At 42.0% G+C, this 26,861-nt stretch overlaps 1 protein-coding gene across 1 annotated transcript in view; it reads right to left on the reverse strand.

Moving 5' to 3' along the window:
* Positions 1-26,861, reverse strand: part of BRF1 (BRF1 general transcription factor IIIB subunit) — a 179,969-nt gene that overhangs the window by 113,181 nt on the left and 39,927 nt on the right. Inside the window, exon 3 of the mRNA XM_065838810.2 lies at positions 20,669-20,842. Within this exon, the coding sequence (XP_065694882.1) occupies positions 20,669-20,842 (174 nt within the window). The remainder of the gene's footprint in view (positions 1-20,668; positions 20,843-26,861) is intronic.

The following is a 26,861-nucleotide window of genomic DNA, read 5'->3' on the forward strand; positions in this document are numbered from 1 at the left end:
TAATACATGAGCAAAAAAAAGCATTTTGGTCTGTGGGTTTTTTCCTTCTTTGCACACAGCTGCACATCTGTACCTCATACAACTGTATTTTTCTGTATCGTGTATTCTCAAATCCCCAACTTAAGGACAAAAAGCGGTGCTGCACTCCTTCCCCAGGTAAATAGGGATGCTTCTTTCACAGTTCCCTTTTAGCACATGCAATGTCTCCACCTTCATAGTTAAACTAAAGTTGTGGGCAGTAATTCATCCCAGTACAACCACCTGGGCAGGTGATTAGAAAGGAAACGGGCATTTCAGGCTGCACTTCAGGGCATCACTGAAAGGTTATGAGTGTCACTTTCTGGCTCACCCAAGGTCTGAATTGGCCCCCAACACCAGTTCTCTCCCCTCCTCTATCTCCAGTGACCACAGACAAAACCCAGGGCAGCTGGGCTGGACGGGATGGACTCCCCAGCACACACACACAGCTCCAGCTTTACTAAACTAACGCCGTAGCTTTTCTTAATAATTGGCTTCAGAGCCATCCCCATTCAGAGGAACATTTGCAAAAGCCTGCCAGCCTAGCTGAATATTCAGCACTTTCGCAAACGCTGCCCATAGAGAATAGCGTCTTCAAAGGATTCGAGCCAGGCTGTATTCCTAGTGTCACTGACTTCAAGTGAATAACCTGCTTTGTGGGATATTGCAAAGTATTTACATAGTCATATGTAAATTTCTAACACGGTCCAACACAACAACACCACCAAAAAAATATATTTCTTGTTACAAAATACAGTAAACTCTCAATTATTCAAAATACCAGATGGATAAAATATGCAAAGAATATCCGTACTAAGCTACTGAAAGGTAAATCTAGTTGGTGTATTTAGTTTGGGAAAAGAAAATTTAGGCACAGAATGAAAATGTAAATATTAATTTAAAAGTTTTGAGAGACATGAGGTTAATCTTCAAGCTGGATGATGTGACCATGTATAACTAACAGTTGGCTATATTCAAACAACAAAAAGTCACCAAACAAGAAAGAGAGACCCTGTCCCCTGAACAGTAGATTGAGCAAGTGCTGGTGAGGGAAAACAAGAGAGGTTGCTAGGAGAAGTGAGGTTTAAGGAAGAACTTAAAAGAAGTGTGAGGCTGGCAGACAAGAATGGGAGCAAAGCTTAAGCTGTAAGGGAAAAAGAAACAAGAGTAAATAGTGAAATCGCTGCAGAAAACATCCTGCGTCTGAAAAGAGGTCAAAAACATGAACAGATATGAAACTGCACAGTCCAAAAATCTGTACAGGATGATCATTTGATAATAAAGTGGGCACGAAAAAAGCAGCTGGGAAGGACACCAAGAGTAAAGATGTAACGTAAAGGAGTTCTCTCTTTTCCCTGTATGCAAACTCTGTAAGGGTTATGACTCCTGTACCAACAGTGAGAGAGAAGTTTCACAAAACTCAGAAGAACTATTCTGAGGTGACAATACCTGTATATTCACCACAGCAGCACCACAGGCATTTGGAAATGCAAAGCAGGGGGCAAAGAGAGAAACGGCAAAAACTGGGAGCAGAGAAAAATCACTGCCTGCTCAGAGGCGGCAAAGGAAAACCAGCACTGCTGTGAGCCCAGTAGTCTGCTTTGCAGAAGATGCCAAATGGAAGAGTTTGGAAAGATTTAAAAAAAAAAAAAAAAGAAAAAGAAAACAAAAGAAAACAAAAAGAGATAGTTAGAGCTATGATTTGCCTGGCAATTTACACCAACATGAATGAAGAGAATAATCTCAGCCTGCCCCAAACTGGCTTCATTCTGGCCCATCACCACCCCCTTCCTTGGGCTGCTATTTGCGCAGCAACGTGGCAAACCAGCCTCAGGAACTGGCCCAATTTTTTATTTTTCTTTTATTTTCTTTTTCCCCTCCTGTTTTCAGCTGGATTAACTCCCCAGTTCACACGTAGCTGCACAAACACCTGGGCTGATAGAAGGCAGGGGATGGAGTGGGGGAGGACCGAGCAGGCAAGGGCAGAGCCAGATGAGTTCTTTCTGAAGCTGCGCCAGCTCACGCTGGCTTAAAGCCTTCATCAAAACTGGAGCCTGAGACAGCCCGTCACTCACCCACCCCACCTTCTCAAATTTCTCTTTAAAGTCACACTGTTTGCAGAGCTCTCCCAGGCTTGCTCCAAAACAAAGACCTGCCTTATCTGAAAGAGAAGCCTTAGAACAAATAAGGAGCAAAAGCCTGCAGAATAGCTGCTTTATAGTAAACCAAAAAATCTTATAAAAGTGATAACACCTTCCTTGTTTTAAGTACACACACAGTTCCTGTGTGAAAGTTCGTCGCAGAACTGCTCTGGTTTACCCACAGTAAAACCTGTTACACTTTTTGAAAAGTAGCCTCGCGGTGCTCAATTAAACCAGAACAAAACCAAATTCTGCAGATACAGAATGTTTTATATTTTCCATGCTAGAAGCCAAGCGTTACATCTTTGCTTTCATGCCCATACTGAGTCTAATGCACTGGTATTAAGTGCTCCTTGGAGAATTATCTCAGCAGAGCTTCGCTGGGGTGGGAGCGCGGCAGCTGCTGTACCCGGCATGGGGACACGGCAGAGTTTGCACAGACACTCAGACGCTGCTTTCCTGCCAGTATCAGTGAACTTGATTTAACCGTGCATAGGCAGCATTTAAATCTTACACGTAAAACAGTGCCACTCAGTAGGAAATTTGTGATACTAGAGCCTTTGTCTTAAGAAAAAGTGTAGCTTCAAAAAAATGAACTGCATCCCTGCCATTCTGAGGCTGCTGACTCCTTAATGAGTTTTGATGGGAAATCCAACCATCGGATTTGTTAAATTTCCCATTCTCAAAAGCCTTGAAGAGAATCGTATCAGCATATGTCATGTAACACAATGAGAGAATAAGCCCTTCTGTATCGGATGCCCATGGGCACGTACCTGTAAAAATCTCTTTTGGTTATTTGAACTGGATACCTGCCGCCGTGCACCAAAGGGAGCCCTTGTATTCAGCAAGCGGGCAGTACAAAAATGCCTTTCTCCCTAATGGTGTGCGTGCCTGTTGATCAGAAAAATCTCACCTGGGCAGGCAGGAGAGCTCTCTGCATCCCCACGCTCCCTTGGAAAACGCCAGACGTGACGGCTTCACGGATACTTCCACAAATGCTGCCACACTGTTAATTACCGGTCTTGCAGTAATCAAAGCAAGTCTGATTAAAGGCATTACAGTAACTCACAATAACTTCCCCAGTCACCTGTCCTTGTTACAGAACTTAAACGCAGCGTGGAGCTGAAAACTGGGTGCTTGGAACTAGTTTATCAGCGGTGCTTGGAAGTCAGGACAACATGCCAATTCTGCACTGGCTGAGCTTCTCAAAGCAGGCTGGTTTAGTCATTTCCAATAAAATAAATATGAAAACATGGAGCTAAACTGATGCACGGCATTGGTGAGTTGAAAAATCCTCAGCCCATGCTTTCACTTTAAGAAATGCCCACACTAAATACATACATATATTAAAAAAAATCACTGCAGCAGAAACCTTCATAAGTCATAACAGCACAGAACTATACACAATCTGATTTTTAGTAAAGAGAGTACATTTTCTAAGCTGGGCTTGCCTTAGGGTTCATAAATAGCAGCTCATCCCAAATGAGTTACTAATAAAGTGTTTTACCAAATATAAAATAATGCATCTTGCAAAGGCTACGCTTTGGAGTACCACTGTAAAAGTACTCAAGGGAGGTTTATTTAGCAGTACAGGAGTAGAAAACTCACATTACGTCCATGGACGGTTAGCCAGGTATCTTGGGATACAATAACAAACACAAGCAACTGAGTTAGCATGAATGAATTCACCAACCTGTGGACAAGATACAATATGCAAACATGTCTTCATTTCTACTTCACGCCAATGCACAAAGGAGAAATCTCCTTTAGCTGTTAGCGGCAGGGTGAGAAGACACCTTCAGTTCCCAAGAGCCCAACTGACCAGCGCTCAGGAAGAACTAAAGAAAGAAAAAGAACTGCAATAGCTTTCCTAACTTTAAAAATAACAAATACCAATTTTAAATACTTTTCAGCGCTAAAGACAAGTGATGCATCATGCTTTGAAATGGATACAGTTCTCAACATGACACATTCCCCTTCAAGGACATAATACACTGAATATTAAATTTAAAACAAACGTCTTGAAATGTCGCCCCTAGATTAAATTTGGTCCTTGAACAAGTAGAATACAGCAGGTAGAGGGAAAAGTTCACATGGCAGGGAAGAAGGATGACATGTCTGAGATTTTAAGGTAGCTAAATTGTCAGAGTCTAATTACAAGAACAAATCTTTGAGATGATCTACTGAATAGCGAAAATACAGTCGCAGGCATTTGATACCCTTTATATTTTATCTGCTGAAAGGGTGGGAAATAAGTGCCTCTCCTTTGGAATCAGTTTTCCCCAAGAAAATGAACAGTGGGCTGTGCCTCAGGACACTGGGTTTCCATTTCTTCCCTAAAAAAAAAAAAAAACCCAAACATTTAATCCTTCTTCATCGTGTTTTTATAATGAAGACAACAGATTCCCCTTCCTTTGTAAAATGCTCTGAAATCTTCTGGTTATCTTCCTATTATAATAAACCTTTTGACTCTGGGGTTCCCAAGTCTATCCAAAGGACCAGAGAAACAAGCTTTCAAATGTGCTTCTGCTATAATCTCCCCATCATTAACTAACTTTATGATCAATAATTAGTTTTCGGACCATGTCCTCGCCTTTGTAAGACCCAAGAAACATCATGTCTTAATGCAACGTCCTGATATAATTAGTGGGTTTATGATATGCAAGTCAGCATAGAAGTGGGTCCACCTGTCCAAAACGTGCTAAAAATGGCTTAAGAACTAAGTGTCATCCTCAGCGCCTTACAATGAAAATAGATGCGATGCATATCAGAGATTCAACCCCTCCTTTCAAGTACACCAGTCCTAATTGTCATGCCTTATTACCCAAAACACAAAGCTAAGAAGCTCCTATAATAACTTTGCATTCCTTTGTTCAGTTTAAGATTTAATTTGAGTTTACACCAATTTGCTCTAAAATCACTCTGTAAATACACTTATCAGTTCACAGTGTTAAAAAATATGAAGCAAGTGTCAGCTCCTTGTTTAATGGTTACTCAACTTTACGAAGGAATCCTTAAGGAGCAAAAGGAAAACCCTTTACTGGGAGGAAGGGGCAAGAATGGTAGGAAGGGACCAGAACACACACACCAATGTTCTACTGAAAGCTCAGGTTGTCAGTAAGCAATCTGCTGCAATTCTCCGCTTGTCATGGGTACTGCAATTCTGTTGGCATTACTGTCAATATTTACTTCACTTCAGCAGGAACTCCCGAAGCATCACAAGACAACATCGCACAGCATCACTTAGTGAACACACTGAAGTTCGTTTACTTGCAAATGGCATTTCTCACGTTCTTAAAAGTTAACAATTTTCATTAAATGGTTTTAATCAAGATGGAAAACGCGAAATATTTTCCTGAAGTGGCATTTTAAACTTTTATCCCCGTATTATCTTTTTTTTCTGAATGCTGTAGCAATGGCAAGCACTTATCTCATGTCTCTTTTACAGCACAGAGACTGCTCTTTCATTATCAGTTTTTAAGAAGCTGTAAACTTATCTCAGCTGCTGGAGTTCTTCACAAGAGGAAAAAAACCCCACAGTAATGATGTACATATCATCTGCCTCTGGGAAAATAAAAACTGCCAGTGATATGCTGGGAAAGATCTCCTTAAGACTCCTTTCACACAGTCTTGCAGTAGCGTTATTGTAACCAAGCAATGTAATTTCAAATAATAATCTACAGCGCGCTGAAGGCAAGCTCCTAAAAATACAGCTCTGCTTCGAACAACAACCGAGAATGCTATTGTGGGTCTCGTGTTTACAGCTGCTTGCTGATTGTGTCATATTTGCAAAGCTTTCAAGAAAAAATGATAAGTTTGGGTTTTTTTCCCCACTGCTGAGGCATACAAATTCAGCCTGGGATTCTGATAACAAACTCAATAAAACACCAGAGCTAGTGAGCCTGCAGACCTTGCTCCTCTTCACGATTTTGGCTAAAAATTCCAAGTGTTTTAGCCGATATACTTGGAATAGTATATTCCAGCATCTTAGCAAAATCTAATAGGAGAGTAATATGCAGAACAGGACTTCTAAAACTGTAGGAGGCAACATACTACTCTATGAGGTATAGATGCACATGGGACACAAACATATCTACATCATATTACTGCCCTGATAAGCAAGGCAGTTTGCTTCCCTTCTGTGCCTCAGTTTCCCCAACCAGAAGATGGGGATGGTAATACTGACCTCCATAAAATGCTATAAACTCTACATCTTCATCACCAGGACCCTCCTGCTAGGAGGGAATAAACTGGAGTCACCGTCCTGCTGCCAGAACTGTTTACATATTAATAAAATAAACACACACATAAAAATAAGCTGAGAGAAAGAAGCCAAGCGAGGTGTACACCCACTCAAAGCCTGGCCATTCACCTACAAAAGCTTCCACTTGTTTGCTCTTCTCCTGCCCCCACAATTCCTGCGTTTCAGATTGCACAGCAACAGCAGCTTCAAAAGGAGAACAGGTAGGGTTCAGCCCTGACTGCCCTCTCGGCTTTTAACTCCCCTCACAGAAGCAAATCTGAGTTTTCAGCAATTCAGGAAGGGGCTTTAGTCAGCAGCCCTAAAAATAATAATTTAAAAAAAAAAAAATTAGAAAAAAGGTAATCACTGAGCATCTGTTGTTGTGTAACCCAGCAGAAGATGGATTGCTCTGGACTCTGAGCAAAGAAAAACTCTCTGTACAGAGCACTAGGCAAACACCTAAACCACCAACTGGAAGGATGTTCAGCTGCACTTCTGAGCAAAGTGTCACCTACCTGTCCATTTTACACGGCAGCCTAAAGAACACAGGCTTGGGGAAACTGGCACTGTGATGGATGCTCTTTACCTTGACTTCAGCACAGCTGAAGACACGGTCAGCCATGGGTTCTTAACGCCAGACTGTTGAGACATCACGGTTTGGCTAGCTGGTCTAGAATGTAAGCGTGAACTTAGCTGGACTGGGCAAGTTTGAAGGGCTGTGATTAACAGTACAAAGACACAGGTAGCAGACAGGTACTACAGGGATCCCTCAGGGGCAACGCTGCCTTGATTAGCAATGAGCCGGCAAGGCAGAAGGCACCCCAGGCAAGTACGAAGATGCCAACAAGCTGGGGAGCAGTCAGCACATCAGAAGATGGGGCTGCCATTCTGAGGGATCTGAGCAGGTTGGAGAACCAGGCTGACAGGAGCTACATCTGTCTTTGAACTTCTTGACAAGTCTCACACCCAAGACAGAATAACCCCTTCAGTACAGGCTGGGAGCGACCAGCTAAGGAACAGCTTGCACAAAAGGAGCTGGAGGTCCCCATGGACAAATTGAGCAGAAGTCAGCAGTATGCTCTTAGATTCATAGAATCATTTTAGTTGGAAGAGACCCTCAGGATCATCAAGTCTAACCATAACCTAACCTAACTCTAGCACTAAACCACGTCCCTAAGAACCTTGTCTAAACACCTTTTAAACACCTCCAGGGATGGTGACTCCACCACTTCCCTGGGCAGCCTGTTCCAACACCTGCATCTTGCATCAAGAAAGGCCAAACACGTGCTGAGTTGTATTAGCAAAAGTGCAGCCAGCAGTCGCGGGAAGTGGTGATTGCCCTCTGTTCAGTAGCTACAGGGCTGCATCTGGAGAGCCATGTTCAGGTCTCAAGCACAACATCAATACTCTGCAGTGACTGCAGCGGAGGGCCACCAAGATGGTTGAGGGGTTGGAATATGCTGTATATGAAGAAAAGCTAAGAGCGCTGGGCTTGTTCAGCCCAGAGAAGGCTTTGGGGGAGATCTAATGCTGCCTTAACTACCTCATCAGAAGGCAAAGAGAATACAGAGCCAAATTCTTCTCACACACACATAGACAGAGTGAAAGACAACCAACACAAGTTGTAGCAAGAGAAAATCTCATCAGATACTAGGAAAAAAAAAAAATTGCCATAGAGGTACTAAAGCACTGCCCAGATGCCTAAAGAGAGTATGACGTGTCCATTGCTAGAGACAACCACCACTCAACCAGAGAAGGACTTCAGCAATCTACTGAGCACATGAGCAGAGACTGGAGAGCTGACTTCCAGAGGCCACTTCCAATCTAAATCATTCTACAATCCTACATAGGGCACAGGCCTTCTGGATTGTCTCCTCCATATTTCATCACCTTCAGATCCATGGCCTATATAAACATCGCCCTACACGTACCCCACCTTCACTGACTGCTGGAGAGCTGGCGGAAATGCTCTGTATTCCCTCTCCTCCCATCCTAGAACCTGTCAGCAGGAAGGGCTGTTGTGTGTAGCTTCTGTCAAGCTACTTTTTTTGCAGTTTCTTTGTTTGATGCAGTCCCCATGTTCTGCATAGTACCTCAGCCAACGATCTTGGCTCCTGACCGTGCTCCCAGCTGCTCCAGTTGCAACAGGAGGAAAGTGACCAGTTTACAGCTCTGCTGGGAGGGCCGCCAATATTATCAGCAAAAAACAAGGGCTGCAGCGTTCTCTTGTTTCATCATTGAATGAGAAAGAGTTGAGACACTGAAGTCACCAGTTCGAAGACTGAGCAATGAGTACAGCAGCAACCAATACTTGAGCTGCTTCCCTCTGCCACAGTAAGAGCTTAGAGCCTCGGTGGAAGATGATAAATATTAAACCGAACATTGACAAAAATCTTTTTCAGCTGAAAAACTATAATCTGAATATGAGCTGGAAATAATTATTGGCAATGAACTGGGTCCTCCAGATGTGAGAAGAATGCAGCGATTTGGGAGTCCCTCAGAGGCAGCAGCACAGATGCAGTCCATCTGTTGCATTCTCTAGAAGACTGATCCTTTAAGGACCAGAAATCTTCATACACAAAATTCAACTTGGGTTCAGCAGAAGTTAACAGTACTCATGTGGGAAAACCAAACTTTCAACTCCAGGTAAGTACAGAATAAAGTGTTCTCTGAATTCAGGTACCAACTGAGACACAGCAGCTGAAACCTCCAGATGTTTCTTTAAAAGAAGGCTTCTTCAGTAATGACTTCGAATTATTTCACATTTCTTTCCTCATTTCCCTGGAGATCAAGGATGGTCTGCTGGTGATTTCCATGGCAAATTTCAAAAGAAATATTCTCAATTCAGACAGCCCAGTTCTTTTGCCCAAGAGGAAAAGTCACAGAAAAGCATCTATAATCTGACAACCTTTGGAGCTGAATAGGCAGAAATTCATTACTCTCAAGCCATGGTTTCATTAGGCAGAGGGAAAAATAGGTGTATTTTTAATGCAAGTTAGCTAGAAGGGGACAAAATCCTTGCAAAGTAAGTACACTGTGGTGCTTTCTCTGACATGGGAAAGTTCAGGTAACCTCTCAAATTTTCTGCAGTCTAACTTGAAACACCAGCTCTTTGTTTGTCCTAGAATTGTGCCACACATTACAGTACCTGAAATGACAATAACAACTTTGTTTCCCCTTGGAAACTGCAAGGCCAAAAGGCCCTCTACAAGCACAATAAAAAGTTAAAAGGGCCAATTATAGAAGGAAAAATACTGTAGAAGAGATAAGGTGAGAAATTCTGAGAATGGGACACAGGCAATGTTTTTGTGCTGGTTTTTATGTAATAAAGACTTTCACATTTCAGTTAGTACATGTCATGTTGCTGAATACGCATTTTTACTGTTCATTTTTCTCTTCATATTAAAAAGATTCGAGCACATTATAAGTTAGATAAAGTTTTAGTCCACACTAAAAGGATTTCTTTTTCAGTCTATATATTTCCCATCATTCAAAATTGGCTTTCCATCATGAATAGTTCATATATGATAACATAAAATATATCATTTGCCATTCCTCTCTGCTTACCGATACAAAAGGAATCTGAAGAGCACTCTGATTTCTACTCCCTGTTGAGGTATAAGCTAAGACTTTATTTTTGGCAGACAAGCTGCTCCTCCATTGAAGAAACAGTTATATATCTCCTTTTAAAAGTACTGATTAGCAAATCTCATAGCACTTTACCAACACATACAGTCAAAACATCAGTCAGACTACTGTGTTTCTCCCAATCTGGAAGGATGTTGAAAACTTAAATGATTCACTTACAACTGATCTAAAGATGAGAGCTCCACAATTTATGTTTTATTGTCAAATGTTTAAAGGATTAAATCTAAATAAAACGCACAATACGCAAGCTTCAAAGCACACATTATCTTCAACATCTTATTTCCAATTAGCAAGTCAAAATAAAGAAGAACATTTGGCTTCAAAAGCAGAGTTCTGGAAGAAATAAAGATTTTGGTTGTTTTGGGTCTCATTTAAGGCTGCTATTTCCCAAACTGCTGAAACTGGATAAGATGGAAAGATTATTCTCTCTCTCAACGGGGGGAAAATAGCAGACATACCACCACGTGATTGAGTATTACATCATCCGTATCTACAACAATACTGAGCCAGTCTGGCAGTTAAACTTAAAAGACATTTTCTTTTGCCTTCGAGGAAGGACACGGACTTGCCACAAAGGCAGCCTAACAGTGAAAAGGTTAGAAAAGGCTCAGCTCACAATTTTGCTTGGCATGAGACTACTGAGAAGCATTTCCAGTATGAAGTTTATGTACAAAGACTATGTCATGCTAATAAAATCCTAGTGACGAACTTCTGAAGAAATAAGACAGCTCTTGAGAAGTACTTTCATCAGTTTTTAGCAGGCTTATATACTTTATTAGGATGTAAGAAATCATTATCAGGACCACTTTCAAGATACGAGGACAGGCCAGGTATGAGAATGAATCCTGTTTTATTATCACAAATTTGAAAGGTAATATTGTTTCTCTGATATACCTTCCCTTTGTTCTTATAACATCAAAAAGCGCAAGACAAAAAAGCTGCATAAGACTTAAAAACATGATGAAAGTGGACACAGTTTTAGAAGACTTCAAGCTAAAATAATATTTGCAGATAGCAAGCACAAAATTGCTTACAGGTCTCAACGCACTGGCTTTTATTCACCCGATTTTGCATTACTGATCTTAATTAAACTATTTAATAATATGAATTCATCTTCTAAGGCATCATTCTTACAGCATTAACTTGCAAATACACAATCTTCAAAATTATTTTAATGAAGGAGAGCATTTAATTTTCTAATTGACTTCTAAAGTATTAAAACGCAGAAAACATTAGTGATGGCTGCAGCCGTGAATATGTTTCAGTGACCGGATCAAAAACATCGACCGTAATTGATCGTGTTTGCTACCAGCATTTATTTAAACAAAGCATCAGGTACCACTTTTCTCTTTCTCCTCTTTTTTTCTCTGTTTTTAAGGGGGGTGGGCGGGCAGGGAAGGAAGGGGAAGCGGCTCCTCCACATCCCACGCCACCTCCAGCACATCCTCTGACAAAAGCAAGAACGCGCTACACAATGACCGGCGGTATCGCGCTGTTTTCTGTTTAACTGGTGTTTGTAACATATTAGCTCCCATCGGGTCAAAACACCACCCAGTTACAAGGCTGGTTTTGCTGACATAAGCACCAAAATTCGGATGCAGAGATAAACTTCTGAATTCACCAGAGAGCCGACCTAATCGTTTCCTCTTTTAAACAAGCTTTAAGAAGATTGTTAAATATTTATTTTCACAAGCATGCAAGGATCGCTGAAGGTCAAAGACATCAGAGGTGTGATCCCCTTCCTTATCGTCCCTCCTTTGTATTTATTTCACCAGAGGGAGGCCTCTCTGCCATCACATTTCCCTCCCCTCATCCATCACCCACAACTCGTCCTGCTCTCGGTCCCCTCGTTATTTCCCATGTCTCCGCCACCACGTTTCAAAGCATCGCTCCCTGTCAGTGCTGCTGCAAAGTGAGGGGCGTCCCTCATATTTTTACCCTGGTTTTACTGACACCTTTGTAGCTCTGCTGCTCCTTGCTAATGTTTCTTTCCTTACTTCACCTTTACCACAAAAATGTCTCATCAGTTCAGAAACCCCTAAGGGCAACCTAATTACTAAGAGGCCATGCAATGAATTTTATTAATTATTATTTTTATGTACGCAACAACAGACCACTATTACATGCATTAAAAACCTGGCTCGGATGCTTCTGCTGTAATATTTCTGTGTTACACAAGGCCTGGCACAGTGACAGAGCACAGGATCGCCAAACAATAAATACTTCTCTTACCTGCCTGTAATGTAATTCAAGCCCTCAGCAACAAAGGCTTCAGTGGACCTAATCCTACAGAGTAAAGCCTGTCCCTTCCTTTCAAAGAGGGACTGTGATGACTGGTTTTGTTCCAACACAGAAAAGTATGATGGGCAAGGGCAAAGGATCTCCAAAATTAAAACAATCGAGGTGCAGCAGCTCTACTGACGCAAACCCCATGGTTTTCAGCATACCCATCAATGTGCTTTGATTAAGAACTGTCTAGGGAGAGACTCAAAACACTCTGCTCTGTAAAGTTTAAAAGGCGTCTAGACGAGGTTCTTAGGGACATGGTTTAGTGCTAGAGTTAGGTTATGGTTGGACTCGATGATCCTGAGGGTCTCTTCCAACCAAAATGATTCTATGATTTCTGTGGTCAAATTTGAGAAGAGCATTATTTTGACCTTTACTGTTCAAATTTTCCCATAAATGAGGAAAACAAACAAAGATATCAAACCCAGCCAAAATCTGTAATCTTGATAGGCCATCTTGTGACCCCATCCCCCTCTATTTCTGCAGATACTGTGTTTAATGCTGCATTATGGAAAAGTTGACAATTTGAGCCACCTGCTGGGTACCAGCATCCTGAAGGGACAAAAGGTGGTCACTCCTCTACACAAAAGCTGGTGAGAATTTCGTCAGCAAATTCAATGTGGCAAGATCAGCCCCCCCTTGCCAGCATCAGAGGTCAAATGCTATTTTATCCTGAGTTAGTATAATAACAAGTTAACAGAAAAGCAGATTTTCATAGCGTGCAATTCTTAAACAAAACATTAGCCTGAACACACGCACACACACATGCGCAAAATTACAGTCCTCCTGCTTCTTTTGGATGATATATTTAGAAATCCTATTAGCTGGAGAGATCAACATTCTTATCTGAATTTCCAGGATGCTGTAACATGCAAAATTAGAGCAGCTCTCTTAAGTGGGTCAATTATCACTACTGCACTTACAGCTGCTTTTCCCCTCCCTCCCTGCAGCATCCACAATGGGCATTTAGCACAAGGATTTAAACAGTAAGATGTTGAGTTGACATATACCACAATGTTAAGTTCCCTTCCCCTTTTATACTTTGAAAATCTTAAAGGAACAAAGGAAAAAAAAAATCACCCAAGTACAGAATCTCCATATTAAAATTACAGTCTCCCTGCAGAAAGCTTTGATGACTTTTCAGAGACAGGGCACCCCGCAGCATAATGCCAGTCAGCAATCACACGATTTTCCTCCCACATCCGAGTCATGCACAAGTCAGGTTTATGGCTTTCCCCCCACAAGGGACAAGAGGAAAACACGAGGGGCTGGTGAAGGGTTTGGAAGTGAAGCCATATGAGGAGTGGCTGAAGTCACTTGGTTTGTTCAGCCTGGAGAAGAGGAGACCTAGGGGAGATCTCATTGCGGTTACAGCTTCATCACAAAGGGAGGAGGAGGGGAAGGTGCTGAACTCTTCTCTCTGGTGACCAGTGACAGGACCTGAGGAAATGGCAGGAAGATGTGCAGGGGAGGTTCAGGTTGGACATGAGGAAAAGGTTCTTCACGAAGAGGGTGCTGGACACTGGAACAGGCTCCCCAGGGAGGTGTCACAGCCCCAAACCTGACAGTGTTCAAGAAGAGACTGGACAATGCCCCCAGACACATGGTGTGCAGGGACAGGAGTTGGACTCGATGATCCTTGTGGGTCCCTTCCAACTCAGGACATTCTATGACTCTAGAACCACTTATCATCTCCCCAGCCCTGTCCCCCAGGTGCGGGGCCATACAACCAGTTTGAAAGGCTTCAGGTTATCTTCTCCTTAAGAGGGAATTCTCTTTCAAAAAGAAAAAAAATGAAACACTGCAAATCACCAGACACAAGTGGAACAATTCAAGTACCCAGCATCACTTCAGATACTACACAGACGTCTATAGGGGACTGACAGATATGACACAGGGAAACACAGGCTCTTCTTCAATCCAGTTGGAGGGCAGAAAAGACACCTCAGAGTGACAGAGCCCCAGCTCCTCCTGTCCCCTGCCCCATCCAGGAGCAGCCCCTGCGGTGAGGGGACACAGCGGGGAAGAGAACAAACCACACACCAGAGCACACAACGTCAGCCAGCGCATGGAGAGGAGAATTTTACTTTCCCACCAACAGGAAACATGAAACATCTCATTCTCTCAGCAACATCCTCGCTTTATACATCTCTCTTTATAGGGTAAAAAATGTGTGAGGCAGTACTGCGAGGGAAAGGAAAATCATATGATTCTCCTCCACTCTGTGGAAAAGGAGAGTCCATACATGACTGCAGGTCATGAGCCCTGCTGTTGAAATTCAGCAGTCCCAGCCCTGCCTGGAGGAGGAGGTGACGGCAAGAAATCAAGGTCCAGAAATTAAATTTCTATTGCTGCCCCTGGCTGCCATCTTCCCTACATCTCCAGCATTTTCTCCTATGGTACCGAACAGGAATGATCACACAAGCCAAGCATTACCAAACACATGAACTATTTGGAAATAGATTCAAATAACATGGGGTAACAAGAGCCACACCCTATTTCAGGTGGCAATTTTTCATTAATAGGGTGAAACTCTCCCAGCTAAAATCCACCCACTCAAAAGCAGCCTAATTTTAAAACTGCATTTTGCAATGGACAAGGCTTTTCCAAGACTTCAAACAAATGCTTCATTGGGAAGTATCTCTTTAACAAGAGGGCGGTCAAACCCTGGACCAGGCTTCCTTGAGAGGTGGTTGATGTCCCAAGCCTGTCAGCGTTTAAGAGACATTTGGACAATGCCCTTAATAACATGTTTTAACTTCTGGTCAGCCCTGAAGTGGTCAAGCACTTAGACCAGTAGGTTGTAGGTCCCTTCCAACTGAAAATATTCTATCCTATTCAACTTTCTGTGAATAAAGATCTTGGTGTCCTTTACCACACACACACACACACACACACACACACACACACACACACACAAAATGTAGTGAAATGAAATAACGTGCTTTTGTAAATATTATATGTATTTTTAACTGTAAAATTTTTTATCTCTTATGTCCTTGTCACACTCAACACTTTAACAAAACACATTTTGAATGCAACTGTATTTAATCAAAAGTAAAAGGTCAGTTGCTAAAAAGAAAGTCCTTAACCAATGAGAAATAGAAACCGGTTTTATTAACCTCTCTAACTACAGTTCTAAAATTTTGTTGATGAAAGTCTAATTTCAAAAGTTAACTTTTTAATTGGGAACACTAGGGCCTGCTGGCTCCAGGAAGTTTTAGTAGAGGTCAAAAGATTGCTGGAGATCTAATTTTTCACTTCTAATAAAAAAGGAAGTCTTGCCCTTTTCCTTGCAAAGATAGACCTTGACGTGTTAGTAGGGAAACAAAGAATATATCCATCAAAGGCTCACATGGCGAGGTTATACAAAGCTTCCCAAGACAGTATGGAAGCTGACGAAGCCTGCTAATGCTCAAAGGAAATTAGCTGAATTTCTCTTGCAAAGACCAACAAGGCAGAAAGGCTCAGTAGCTGCTGCCTAATCTAGGATTAAAGAGACCAGTTCCTCACTCCACCACAGATTTTCTGGGTAACTTTGAATGTGTCACTTAGCCTCAGTTCTGCACCTGGAAATGAAGATAAATACTCCCGACTTCCCTTACTCTGACATGAAAATAAACACATTAAACCAGGAGGCATTCAAGCAGCTTGGCAATAAAGTACAAGTACTGCAGACAAATAGGAAATAACAAAGTACTGCCCCATTGGGGGAGGAGATGCCCATTTTTTTCCCAAATCCTTCTTGCCTCCTGCAAAGCCTTCACGATCTTCCCTCAAACAAAAGGGGGGTTCATGGGGCAGAGGAAGCAGGGGAGGAAAACCACTCTACGCTTCCCCACCCAGCATAAGACACAAAGGCACCAAACTTTCTCCTGTCAGCCTTCTGCTCCAAACGCTCCTATTTAAGAGGTTATTTTTCTTAGACATTTAGCAGAAAGATTCTTCTGCAAACAACCCAGAAGAGAAGCCTCACTTGGCTGCCTTGGGCTGACCCCAGGAGGACCCGTCTCTTTCCTCTGACCACACCAAGCCACTGAAGACCACCTGAATAACTTGGGCAACCTCAATCTCAGGAGGTTTCCCCAGCTCCAGGCCGTGGGAAGGGCTTGGCAAGCCCCCCCCCAGCATCCAGATTTACTGGGAGGGGAAAACCTGCCCCGAATTTACCTCCAGAGGCAAACAGTGGGATATTTACACAAGACAGCCAGTGAGGGAACTTTGCAAGGACTCTTCTCATGTGAAAAAGGTTTTATTTACTATGCTCTAACAAGACAGGATTTGGTTTACAACTACAGGAGACAGCTTCAAAGGAAAAGAATAAATAAATAAAATTTAAAAGGTGCATGTGTGTGGGACAAAAGACATTTACCACGTTGCTGTAAAAAAAAACCCAGCTGGTAGCGTCGGAAAAATATTACAAAAATAGTGGACAGTTGTACATTTTTCTAACAGTGATGTACAGTAAAAAGCATTACAAACATTCCTTGATTAAAACAAACTGATATCCCACCTGGAAAATCCTGGCCAGGCTCTCATTGTTCTGAGCGACCCCGGGCAGCCCCGGGTTACAGCCCAGCCCGTAAGTCCCTCAGACACCCTGCCCGGCTCTTCCCGAGTTCCCTCTCTTGGGAACGGCAGGGCCAGCTAAAAAAACCCTTTGTTTCCATTCAAACATATTGTAGGGGTGGAAAAGCTGTTCAAAACATTAAAGAGAAACAACTGAGGACTGTTACTATTCCAAGAAACAAATTAAGAGCCAGATTCTGAAATGCCCGGAGCGCTGGCAGCGCCAGCCAAAGTCAGATGTGGCTGGAAACGCTCAGCATCGCTCAGCCCCTGCGAGGGGGACAACCCGTTCCATCAAACTTGAGGATTTAAGAACCGCTATCTCCACCAGATGCATTTTTGGCATTATACCTCTCGTTCTGATAATTATGAGATAGACACATCTCATAAAGAGAATAATAAATTCAGGTTTTCCCTCAAAAGGATGAAACACCTCCCAAATTCAGCTAATAGCTTGTAAAGCCATCTTCCCTTTAAAACATTAACGCTGACAAGTAATATAAGCAAGGTGAATGGAAAGCTGTGCCAAAGTTGCCGCATTGTGGGGTTTTGGGTCAAATAAGCTAAGAGAAAATATTAAATAGTGTAAAATCAATTCAGATCTCAAATTATATATTCAACTTTTTAAAGAGCTGTAAATAAAAGCTGCACTGCAGATAAACTTTTCTGTTCGCTTTAAGTTCCAGAACTATTTCTTCAGATTAAAAAAATTGTGTTACTGGAGTATTTTGTGGTTTTGTATTAATTAAACAAAGCATAAAAAACAAGGAGAACTTATGTTTTCCTATTTCAGGCTGAGGTTTATTCAGGCATAATTCAGACTGCACCAGCAGACTTGGCTACAGTTTTCCTCCTATTTTATGAAAAATAGAAGAACAAGCAGATATCCATGTCAGATAAATACATTCCACTCCCTCAAACTGAACTCAGTGCAGACACAATTAAACCCTGTTTTCCCTCTCCAAACACTTCCCACTCCTTTGGTTCTGCCACTGGAGAGGACACAACATTTCTGGTCACTTCAGCTCCCAACTACATCCCACTGTACCCCCCCAGACCACATACTTGCTTTGTTCCCTCTACCATAATTTTTGTAAAGAAATATGCTGTCTTCCATTCCAGAGACTGATCTGTTCCCAGCTAAACTCTCTTGCCTGTACAGCTCCTGAGTCACTCCACTGATTCATTTGGGCCACTCAAAACTAGGGTGCTGTCTCTGAGCTCTGAAGATGCTGCTGCCTGTCACTATTTCTTCCATGTTCTCTCTTTCCTCTAAAATACATCAACTCTCAGTCTTTAACTTCCTTTTCTAAATTTCTCCCAAATTATTTCCTAAAAGTTCTGTAACCACCATAACGAGAACGAACACTTCAAACTCAGTAAATCTACTTAGCAGCGTATATAAACCTCCAAGTGTTACAAATACTGTATGTCCTTTGTATGGTATACCACACAGCGTATTTTCCTCTTTGCTTGCCAACCTCTGCTGGCTTCTCCAGAAGACCAAACCCAACTTCAAGGTTATTACCCTAAACAGCACCTTCATCTTTGCTAAAGCATCTTGTCACCAGACCATCCCCTACACCTGTTCTTGGTCTCTCTGGACCAAAGGCTCCTGTACCACATTTCTGTATTCCCAGATCTAGGCTGGAAACAAATATAACATGCTGATAATTATCATCATAATTAATCTATAGAGGCTTGAATGTATTTTATTTTCAAAGGTCAGCAATATGCACCCGTGGCTCACAGGTTTTCAAGTTTTTAACAAAATGATAAGATACCAAAAAAGGAACTTATAATTCAGCGTTCAGAATCCATAACTTACTTGGGGTTTGTTTTTCAAACTAAACTGGGTTTTAAATATTAAGAAACCAAAGCAAAACAAAAACCCAAACAGCAGAACACAAGCTGAACTCACTCTCCCAAAGTAACACAGTTAAATTCTTACTATCAACTAGAAAATTAAGTCTATCTAATGGATTTTTAAAAAGATCAGCAGTAACAAAATTGAGCCTTACAGTCATGAGCATCCACTTCTTGATTCCCAGGTGGCACAGTAACCATGCAATGAAGATGGAATATTTTGTGATACTGATACAGAAAGACAAAGTCCATCTTTGCATACCCTGGGGTCCTACTATTTCAGGTGAAATATCACACAGGATATTATCTCAATTTAATTTAAAAAGTGGAAAAATTAATTTAGGTATTTATGAAGTGTCAACCACACCAGTACATCTTGCACATGCTGAAATATTCTAAAGAAGGATATGTCAACCAAGAAAAGGATTTTTTTCTTCCTTTTCTAGAAAAGTTACCCACACTTGCAGCACAGATGGCCGCTGCATTACAATGTACCTACTTGCCTATCAGAGCTCTTTGAATGCTTTTCTATCACTACCAGTGGGGAAAAATGGATTTGCATATTATGGTTAGGCTATCATTCACTAGTAGCAAATAACGACTGTAAATAAATTACTTTAAAAATGTGACGTGGGCATAAAAAATACTGGCAATGCTTTTAAATCAACACTGTTTTTATGGCAATGATGGAGTTACACAGTTCAACGTTCACACAGAGATTTTTCATTAGAAGAGAGCAGTGTAACAGGGAAGCTTTCCTTTTAATTCCATTATTCCTGCAAAACCACTTGTTTTTTTAAACATGCAAATGCAACGATCACAACACTATCAGAATGCACTAATTTTAGACTCCCGAACGTAGCTTCTGAAACAAAAAAAAACCCCAAAACTCAGTCTTAAAAGGACAGCTACACTGTTCAACTTCTAAAATATAGAATGAAAACAGCAATCTAGAAAAAGTTAATAGAATACTGATGATATGCACATACTGCTTTAAAGTAGAAAAGAACTAAAATAACACAGAAGAGATTGTTTGATACTCAAATCCAAATTCCAGCAACTGAAACAGATCAGAAAATAAGAAAGAATATAACAAACAAACAAACCTGGATGGCCGTCAGTATTTAAAGATTACATGAACTTTTATGAAGTTCTATAAGACAAAACTCGGGATGGTCGAGAGGCACAGAGTACTCACTTGCAACTCTGGCCTGTGTGCAGTCCCACCTCCAGTCACTGATTTCCCATATGATCTTTGGGAAAATTACGGTATTTATCAAATGCCTTTTTCCCCAAAACTAAAATGGGAGTAATGCTGTCCTTCCCATAAGCATTAAAAGAAGGAAATTCAAATATCGTACAGAAAACCCACTGGAACTCTAATCTGTTCTTTAACGCTGACATTACAGGAGGTTTGGGGTTAGTTTTACTTTTGAAAACAAATAAAAATTAAAACAATAACAAAACCCACTACATCATAAACAAGTAATCCCTAGCAAATCTCCTGCTCCAGCAGGGGGATTGGACTGGATGATCTTTTGAGGTCCCTTCCATTCCCTGACATTCTGTGATTCTGTGAAATCACAGGAAAATGCAATCTTATACTAGAATAAAATGTTGAGAAAGAAGAAATGTAGAGTTATTGATGGGAGAGGGAGTAACATTTATAGCTCCTTGTAAATAGTGAGTATTCTACATTTAGAAAGGGAAAAATTTTACTTGAACCACAGGAAAAACTCCCATTTACTTCATTATATGAAACCAACAGTGACAAAGTCAGGTCCTAACCACTTACCTTTGCAAATTTGGAAACACGGTCTATCTATCTGAGATAGCTGACTTGCTAGAAGTATGCCTTTTATTTATTTGGTTTTATTTTTTAGATGTGAAAGGATACGAGGAGTTCCTTCTGTCCTACACACCAAGTAGAGACACGCAGCAATCACGTGCGTCATCTTCCTCCCTCGGGTAAGGTGCTTGCTCACAGCCATCTTGAAAAAATTAAAGGCAGTATCCAGACAATGTTGATTGAGTTGAAGCTGGTTTCCCAAGTGGTGAATCTGACGTTTCCCTAGAAAATATAACAAGGAAAAAAGGCAAATGCTTAACAACTTTGTAGTTAATGTGCTTTTGGGCTGGGCTTTTTTTCCACGGGTTTTTTCAAAGGCAAAATTGAGGGTGCGGACTTTGGATTTCATCTGTGTGTGAAATACAATAACCTCTGAAGTTTTGGGAACTGTATATCCTCAGCTTCTCAGAACAAATAAAAAGCTTTGGTTTGGATTGCTAGAACTCAAATACATGCAATCAATTAGCCCTGGAAAATGAAGCTGCAAGCATCTACACCCAGAGACAAAACATAGCCAAGACTTCCCAGGCCAAAAGATTACATCCCCCTGCTCCAAACATCATCTGACAATTAGCACTCTGTTAACTGCAACGATTAATTTCTGACTATCAGAGATCATGGCACGTTTGACATTGACGTGCAAACAGAACAGACGTTTTGCTGCAGCTCTCCAAGAAGTGATGAAGTTTGCAGTTCCTCTGACCACAACCAAAGCCCATGAGGAAAGGAGCTGAGCTCCAGGCTTGCCCGTCACCACCACCGATGGGAGGCACTTCCTTCCTCCCAACACTTTCGCACCAGAGCCTTCATCTAAGGCTTGGCTGCCAGATTGCCGAGGTTAGTTTGTGGTTAGAGGAGAACACAATGTGCCTTTACTCTTAAATAATTTTTTTTAAAAAAGTGTGTTTTGGATGACTCATGGCAGGAAGTGGCACAGCTGCTGGGACAGATGCGGGAAGCGAGGTCTGGTCCGTCCTCACAGCTCCAGCGGCGGAAGAGTGCGCCGAGAAGACAGCTCAAGAGAAAGATGGGGGAAGTCACGAGGAAAACAGAGCGCTGGAGTTCCTCAGCATACAGCGTCAGACGGCACATCAAGAAAAATCCTTTAATTCAATGTGCCGGGCAGATGTTTCCAGTACGTGTATTTACAGGAAACGCTCATCTGTTCCCTTCAGAGATGTCATGAGCAGCTTTGCTGAGTGGGGCACGATGCCCAGCATGTACCTTGGTCACCACCGTTCACAGAAAGCAATGGTGACCACCCGATGCTCACCAGAACACCACCAGCACCCGCACAGACTACATACCTCAATTTTATGCAAATCCTTACACCATCATCATTAATAATGTGGTAAAAATGCTTAACCTCTAAACAACTTTCTGCCAAAGACACTGCTTCCATTCAGCTTTAATAAAAAAGTGACTCCAGATGCACAGCCTGGGTCAGCAAGACTCCAGCCAAACAGGAGCTGCCGCAAAGCGACAGCTTCTCCTTCCTGCACAGGTGGCAATGAATGCCCTCACCAACAACATCTCCTTTAAGGCACATGGGTCAACCAGGTGTAACACACTTGGATGAAGAAGTAAAGGCAGAGGAAGGATACGTCACCTTCCGCAGGAGCCGTGGGTACAATAAGCTACTCAAGAGTAATCCAAAGCCCATTAATTGAATAGTTTTTCCACTGCCATCAGCAGGCCCTGGACTGACACTCACCAGACTCGAATACAAATATTACATCTTCCCAAAACCAGGATACTAACTAGCACTCGCCGTCCCCTCAATTTTATTACAGGGTCTACCGTCTACATGCTGAAGCAGGAATAAGACTTTTATGCCACTCATTTTCGCAGTGGCAGCAAAGCAGCTGCCCTGGATCAGCCCCTCCCTGAACGTCCACCCCAGAGGCCAGCGTGGATCACTGAGGCTACAGAAAGCCACCTCGTCCTATCACCTAAACTCCCTATTTTATCTGGTTGTGTTATGCCATGCATGGCTGCCGACATGAAGGCGCAAAGAACTGTCATCTTTAGAGATCTTAGGCACGACATGCAGATGTACAACGTTAAAAAAAAAACCCAACAAAACAGACACGCTCATGCCCATGTACATTTCCCTCAGCTGCAGGGACGGGGATCACAAGTGCGCTGCATTCCATTTAAGTAAGATTGTACAGTCCAGTCTCCTCAAAGTCATGAAGGCAGCTGATAACAAGAAACAATTTCAGCCATTGTAACTGTTGTCTGAATTTTGCATTTAGGTAAAGCTTTTGTAAAAACAGAAAGAGAACAGCGGTTCCTACACCGAGGAAGAGGTACATGCACTCCTGAATGCTCCTTGGGCTGATGGTGGAACTATCAGGGCTCCACGAGGACCAGGACGGTGCAGGCCACCACACAAGAGGTGATGAGGAAGCTTCTCATGCCACCAGTATGGCAGCAGCTGGTGTTTTCCTAGGCACACACCAGAGAACAACTCAGATGGGCTGAAGATGCAGAGTAAGAACAGGACAAGCGTCCATGAGACTTCTCCCCCAGCACCTGACTGGCCCATCCCCATCAAGATCCTTCTCCCAACACCACCACCCTCATCCGGGACTCCACACCTCAGAGGGCACTTCAGTAACAAAGAACATACCAGAATGGAAGGAAAAAACAAACAAACAAACAAAACAACAACATTGGGAAATATATTTGAAATTCATTTCTTTCACAAGCTATTTTGTCCCATCCCCAAGTTACCACTAATATTGAGTATTTAACCTTTTCTTAATTTCAAAAGCTGAAATATAAATCAGCATAATCCATCCTACGTAAATAGTATGCTTGTTTGAGTAATAAAGACTTTTTTAGCTGAGCTCCTCATCCCCTCATCCAGCATCAATGTTTTACAATTCAATTACTTTAGGGGTGACCAGTCATTGTCTACTGACAAACACTAAAGAGATCTAAGAGCACAGAAAGGTATTTGTCCAATTCAGAAATGCTATTTCATGTAATGTTTAACACCAGTGAAAGCTTTAATTCTGTGTGCTAGTATTCCCTCAAGCTGCTTTGTAGAAAAAATAAGACAACTGTTGCACTGCCATTGATCCTTAAAATGAACAACTTAACACAGGCCAAGCAGCATCTCTGTAATTATGTGCATCTTGATGCCTAACTTGGTTTTGTCCTTATCTGCTATGAGAGAGAAAAAACGCTACTGCTTATAGCATCATCTAAGATATTTACATTCTGTAACCAGTCTCCTATTTACTAAAGAAAGATCAAAAGCTTTGTTGCTCCCCCACCACCCCAGCCCCTTGAATTTAACACGACAACAAAACTCTATTTTTCTGGCATCTTATGTAACACTAACAAAGAAAAAAGAAAAAAAAAATAGCTGGAAAAGTTAGCATTAGCAATGGTGCTTCTAGATTTCTCCACAGGGAACACAAGATCCCTTGTGCTCCTTCTGGTCCTTCACAGAACCAAGAAGCATCCTGGTTCAAAAGGTAACTCCAAGAAAACGCAGGTATCAGCTAAACAGCTGTTGTCCCAGTCCTGCAGTGCAGCACCAAACCGTTGTACTGTGCCCTCATCCCAGTCAGATGGCAACCAAATGTATGTAATTTTGTGACTTCCAACCTGTCCTGTCAATCTCACCAATATGACATTTCCAGAGCTGAAAAATGTTTCTCTGTATTATTTTATTTAATATAAATACAGTGATTTAACCTGTTGGTATCTGAGGAGAAGATATCATTAATAATACTTAGAGAAACTGGGCACAAGAAAATAACCCATCAAAGTAAATTCTGTATCCAATGCTCCAGTTACTGTTGGTAAACATGAACAGAGACAAATACCCATTCATACAGAATCACAGAGTGGTTGGGGTTGGAAAGGACCTCTGGAGATCATCCAGTCCAACCCACCTGCTAAAGCAGGTTCACCAGAGCAGATCTCACAGGAAGGTGTCCGGGTGGGTTTGAATGTCTCCAGAGAAGGAGACTCCACAACCTCTCTGGGCAGCCTGTTCCAGGGCTCTGGCACCTCAAAGTATAGAAGTTTCTCCTCATACTCAGATGGAACCTCCTGTGTTTCAGTTGGTGCCCGTTGCCCTTCATCCTGTCGCTGGGCACCACTGAAAGGAGTCTGGTCCATCCTCTTGACACCCACCCTTGAGATATTTATAAACACTGATGAGATCCCCTCTCAGCTTCTCTTCTCCAGGCTCAGCAGACACCGCTCTCTCAGTGTCTTATCATAAGAAAATGTTCCAGACCCATCATCATCTTCGTAGGCCGCTGCTGGACTCCCTCCAGTAATACCTTGCCCTTCTTAAACTGGGGAGCCCAGAACTGGACAGAGTCCCCAACATGAAAACGCCTTGTACCTGTGCAATGGCAGCTGCAAGCCTCTGCTAAGCATTAAGGTCCCTCCTGACGCGAGTGACTGCTCCCCAGCAACACAGTCAGTGCCAGGAGGAGCTTCTCCAAGTCTGGGAAGACGAGCAATTCCCTCCAGCAAACCAACCACACTGCGTTATGTCTATCAGCCCTGGAACGTGCTCCCACTCCCACTGCTCCTCGCTAGCTGGGTGGCATTTTATAACCTTCGGTTTGCTGGTTTATCTCCTGGTTGTCTCTATGGTTTGCTCTAGACTACCAGCACAGCTGCAATCAGCCCTAATGGCTGGTTAATGCCCTTTCCGCATATGGTCCCTGTGTGTGGCGAGCTGGTCCAGCTATCTGCAAGAATGCAATAAGCCTCATCACTTCAGCCAAAACAGTGGGAATGTCCAACACTACAATGCAATTTATTAGCAATCTGCTCAACTCGGTATTCACCAGATTACACTGCGGCGTTAGAAACTCATCAAATAAACTGAACTGCTCTACTGGATGGAAAAGAAAAGAACTGCAACACCTTTAAAGCCTGCCGTGCTCTGGGTTATAAAACAAAACTAAAGACAACAGCCTCCTGACTTTCTTATCAATTTCATGCAGTAGAACAATTTTTTTTTTTTAAAGTTAGAGTGGAACATTATAAAAATTCGTGACTACTGTCTCAGTTTTATACAGAAATATCATCATGTGGAACAGTCAGAAATACATATTGCATTTTTTTCTAAATTGCTAGGTGAGAGTACAGTATATAAGACAAAATAGACAGAGGTAACACAAGCCTCCTAATATGTGGTTCTTTTACTAGTAACTTGCAGTAAGAGTTGCCTCTTTGGGGCCTTACAGTTTTTTGACAGATCCTGGCATTTTTTTGTTTAAACCAAATTAAACAGAGCTTTTAAGGTCAAAGCTTACACTTCATGCTGCCCTTGCAATTTAGTGAGGGAATTAAAGTGGTGTCTAAGTATCCTCGAGAAAAGGACAAGGAACAGTGTCTTTTTATAGGCAGGACAAGCTCATCAGCAAGGTTACAAAAATCCTCCCCCTTTCCTCATCAGTACAACAGTAAAATTATTCTCCTTTAAAGAGCAAAAGAAAAAAACAGCCTAGAAACTACAGAATTTTTGTGACACATAAGACACATATCAGGCAGCCCCCATTTATTTCTCAAAGGCTCATCATGCCATCGGGGGAGGCAAAAAGAGAGAGAGATAAAAGCTGGCGCTTCTGTAAGCAACACACAACATCAAGCTCCCAGGCTACCAAGCAGTAAAGTTTATCACGCTCCTGAATCTGCACCTAAAAACAAAAGACCCTTTTCATTTTTTAAGTCCCAAGCCTGCTAAAAAAAGTGTTTCTACCCATTTACTCCCAGCACGCTGAAAGAAACACCATCATCTTCTCAACCGATGCCAACCTCAACGCTTTGAACAGGTGCATAAGACCTGAGTTGACAAGTTCAGATAGGACCACTGAATGCTACTGTCCTTTTATTTCAGAAAATTCCTATTCTTTTGCTGGAGGAAACAGTGGTTATTACAAAACAACGTGTGTAGGCTAGAAATTGCTGTTACAAAAAATATATATTCGCAGAAAACCTTCATAATATTAAATGCTCACATGAGAGGCAGTTGATAGTAAAACTGCAGCTTAAGTTATAATAGGAGAAACATAAAAAAAACGGAGAAAATCAGACCCATTCTTTACAAGCAATTTTCTTTCTTTTATGATCTCGTTACGACAGAAACATCTTGTTCTCTTCCCCTATTCAAGAGGAATCATACCTTTTTTTGGATCCCTTAAAAGTCAGTAATGTCAAGCAGCTACAGCTATATATTGCTCTCATCTGGTTTCTG

This window comes from Patagioenas fasciata, chromosome 5, assembly GCF_037038585.1.
Source record: "Patagioenas fasciata isolate bPatFas1 chromosome 5, bPatFas1.hap1, whole genome shotgun sequence".
Classification (NCBI taxonomy): domain Eukaryota; kingdom Metazoa; phylum Chordata; class Aves; order Columbiformes; family Columbidae; genus Patagioenas; species Patagioenas fasciata.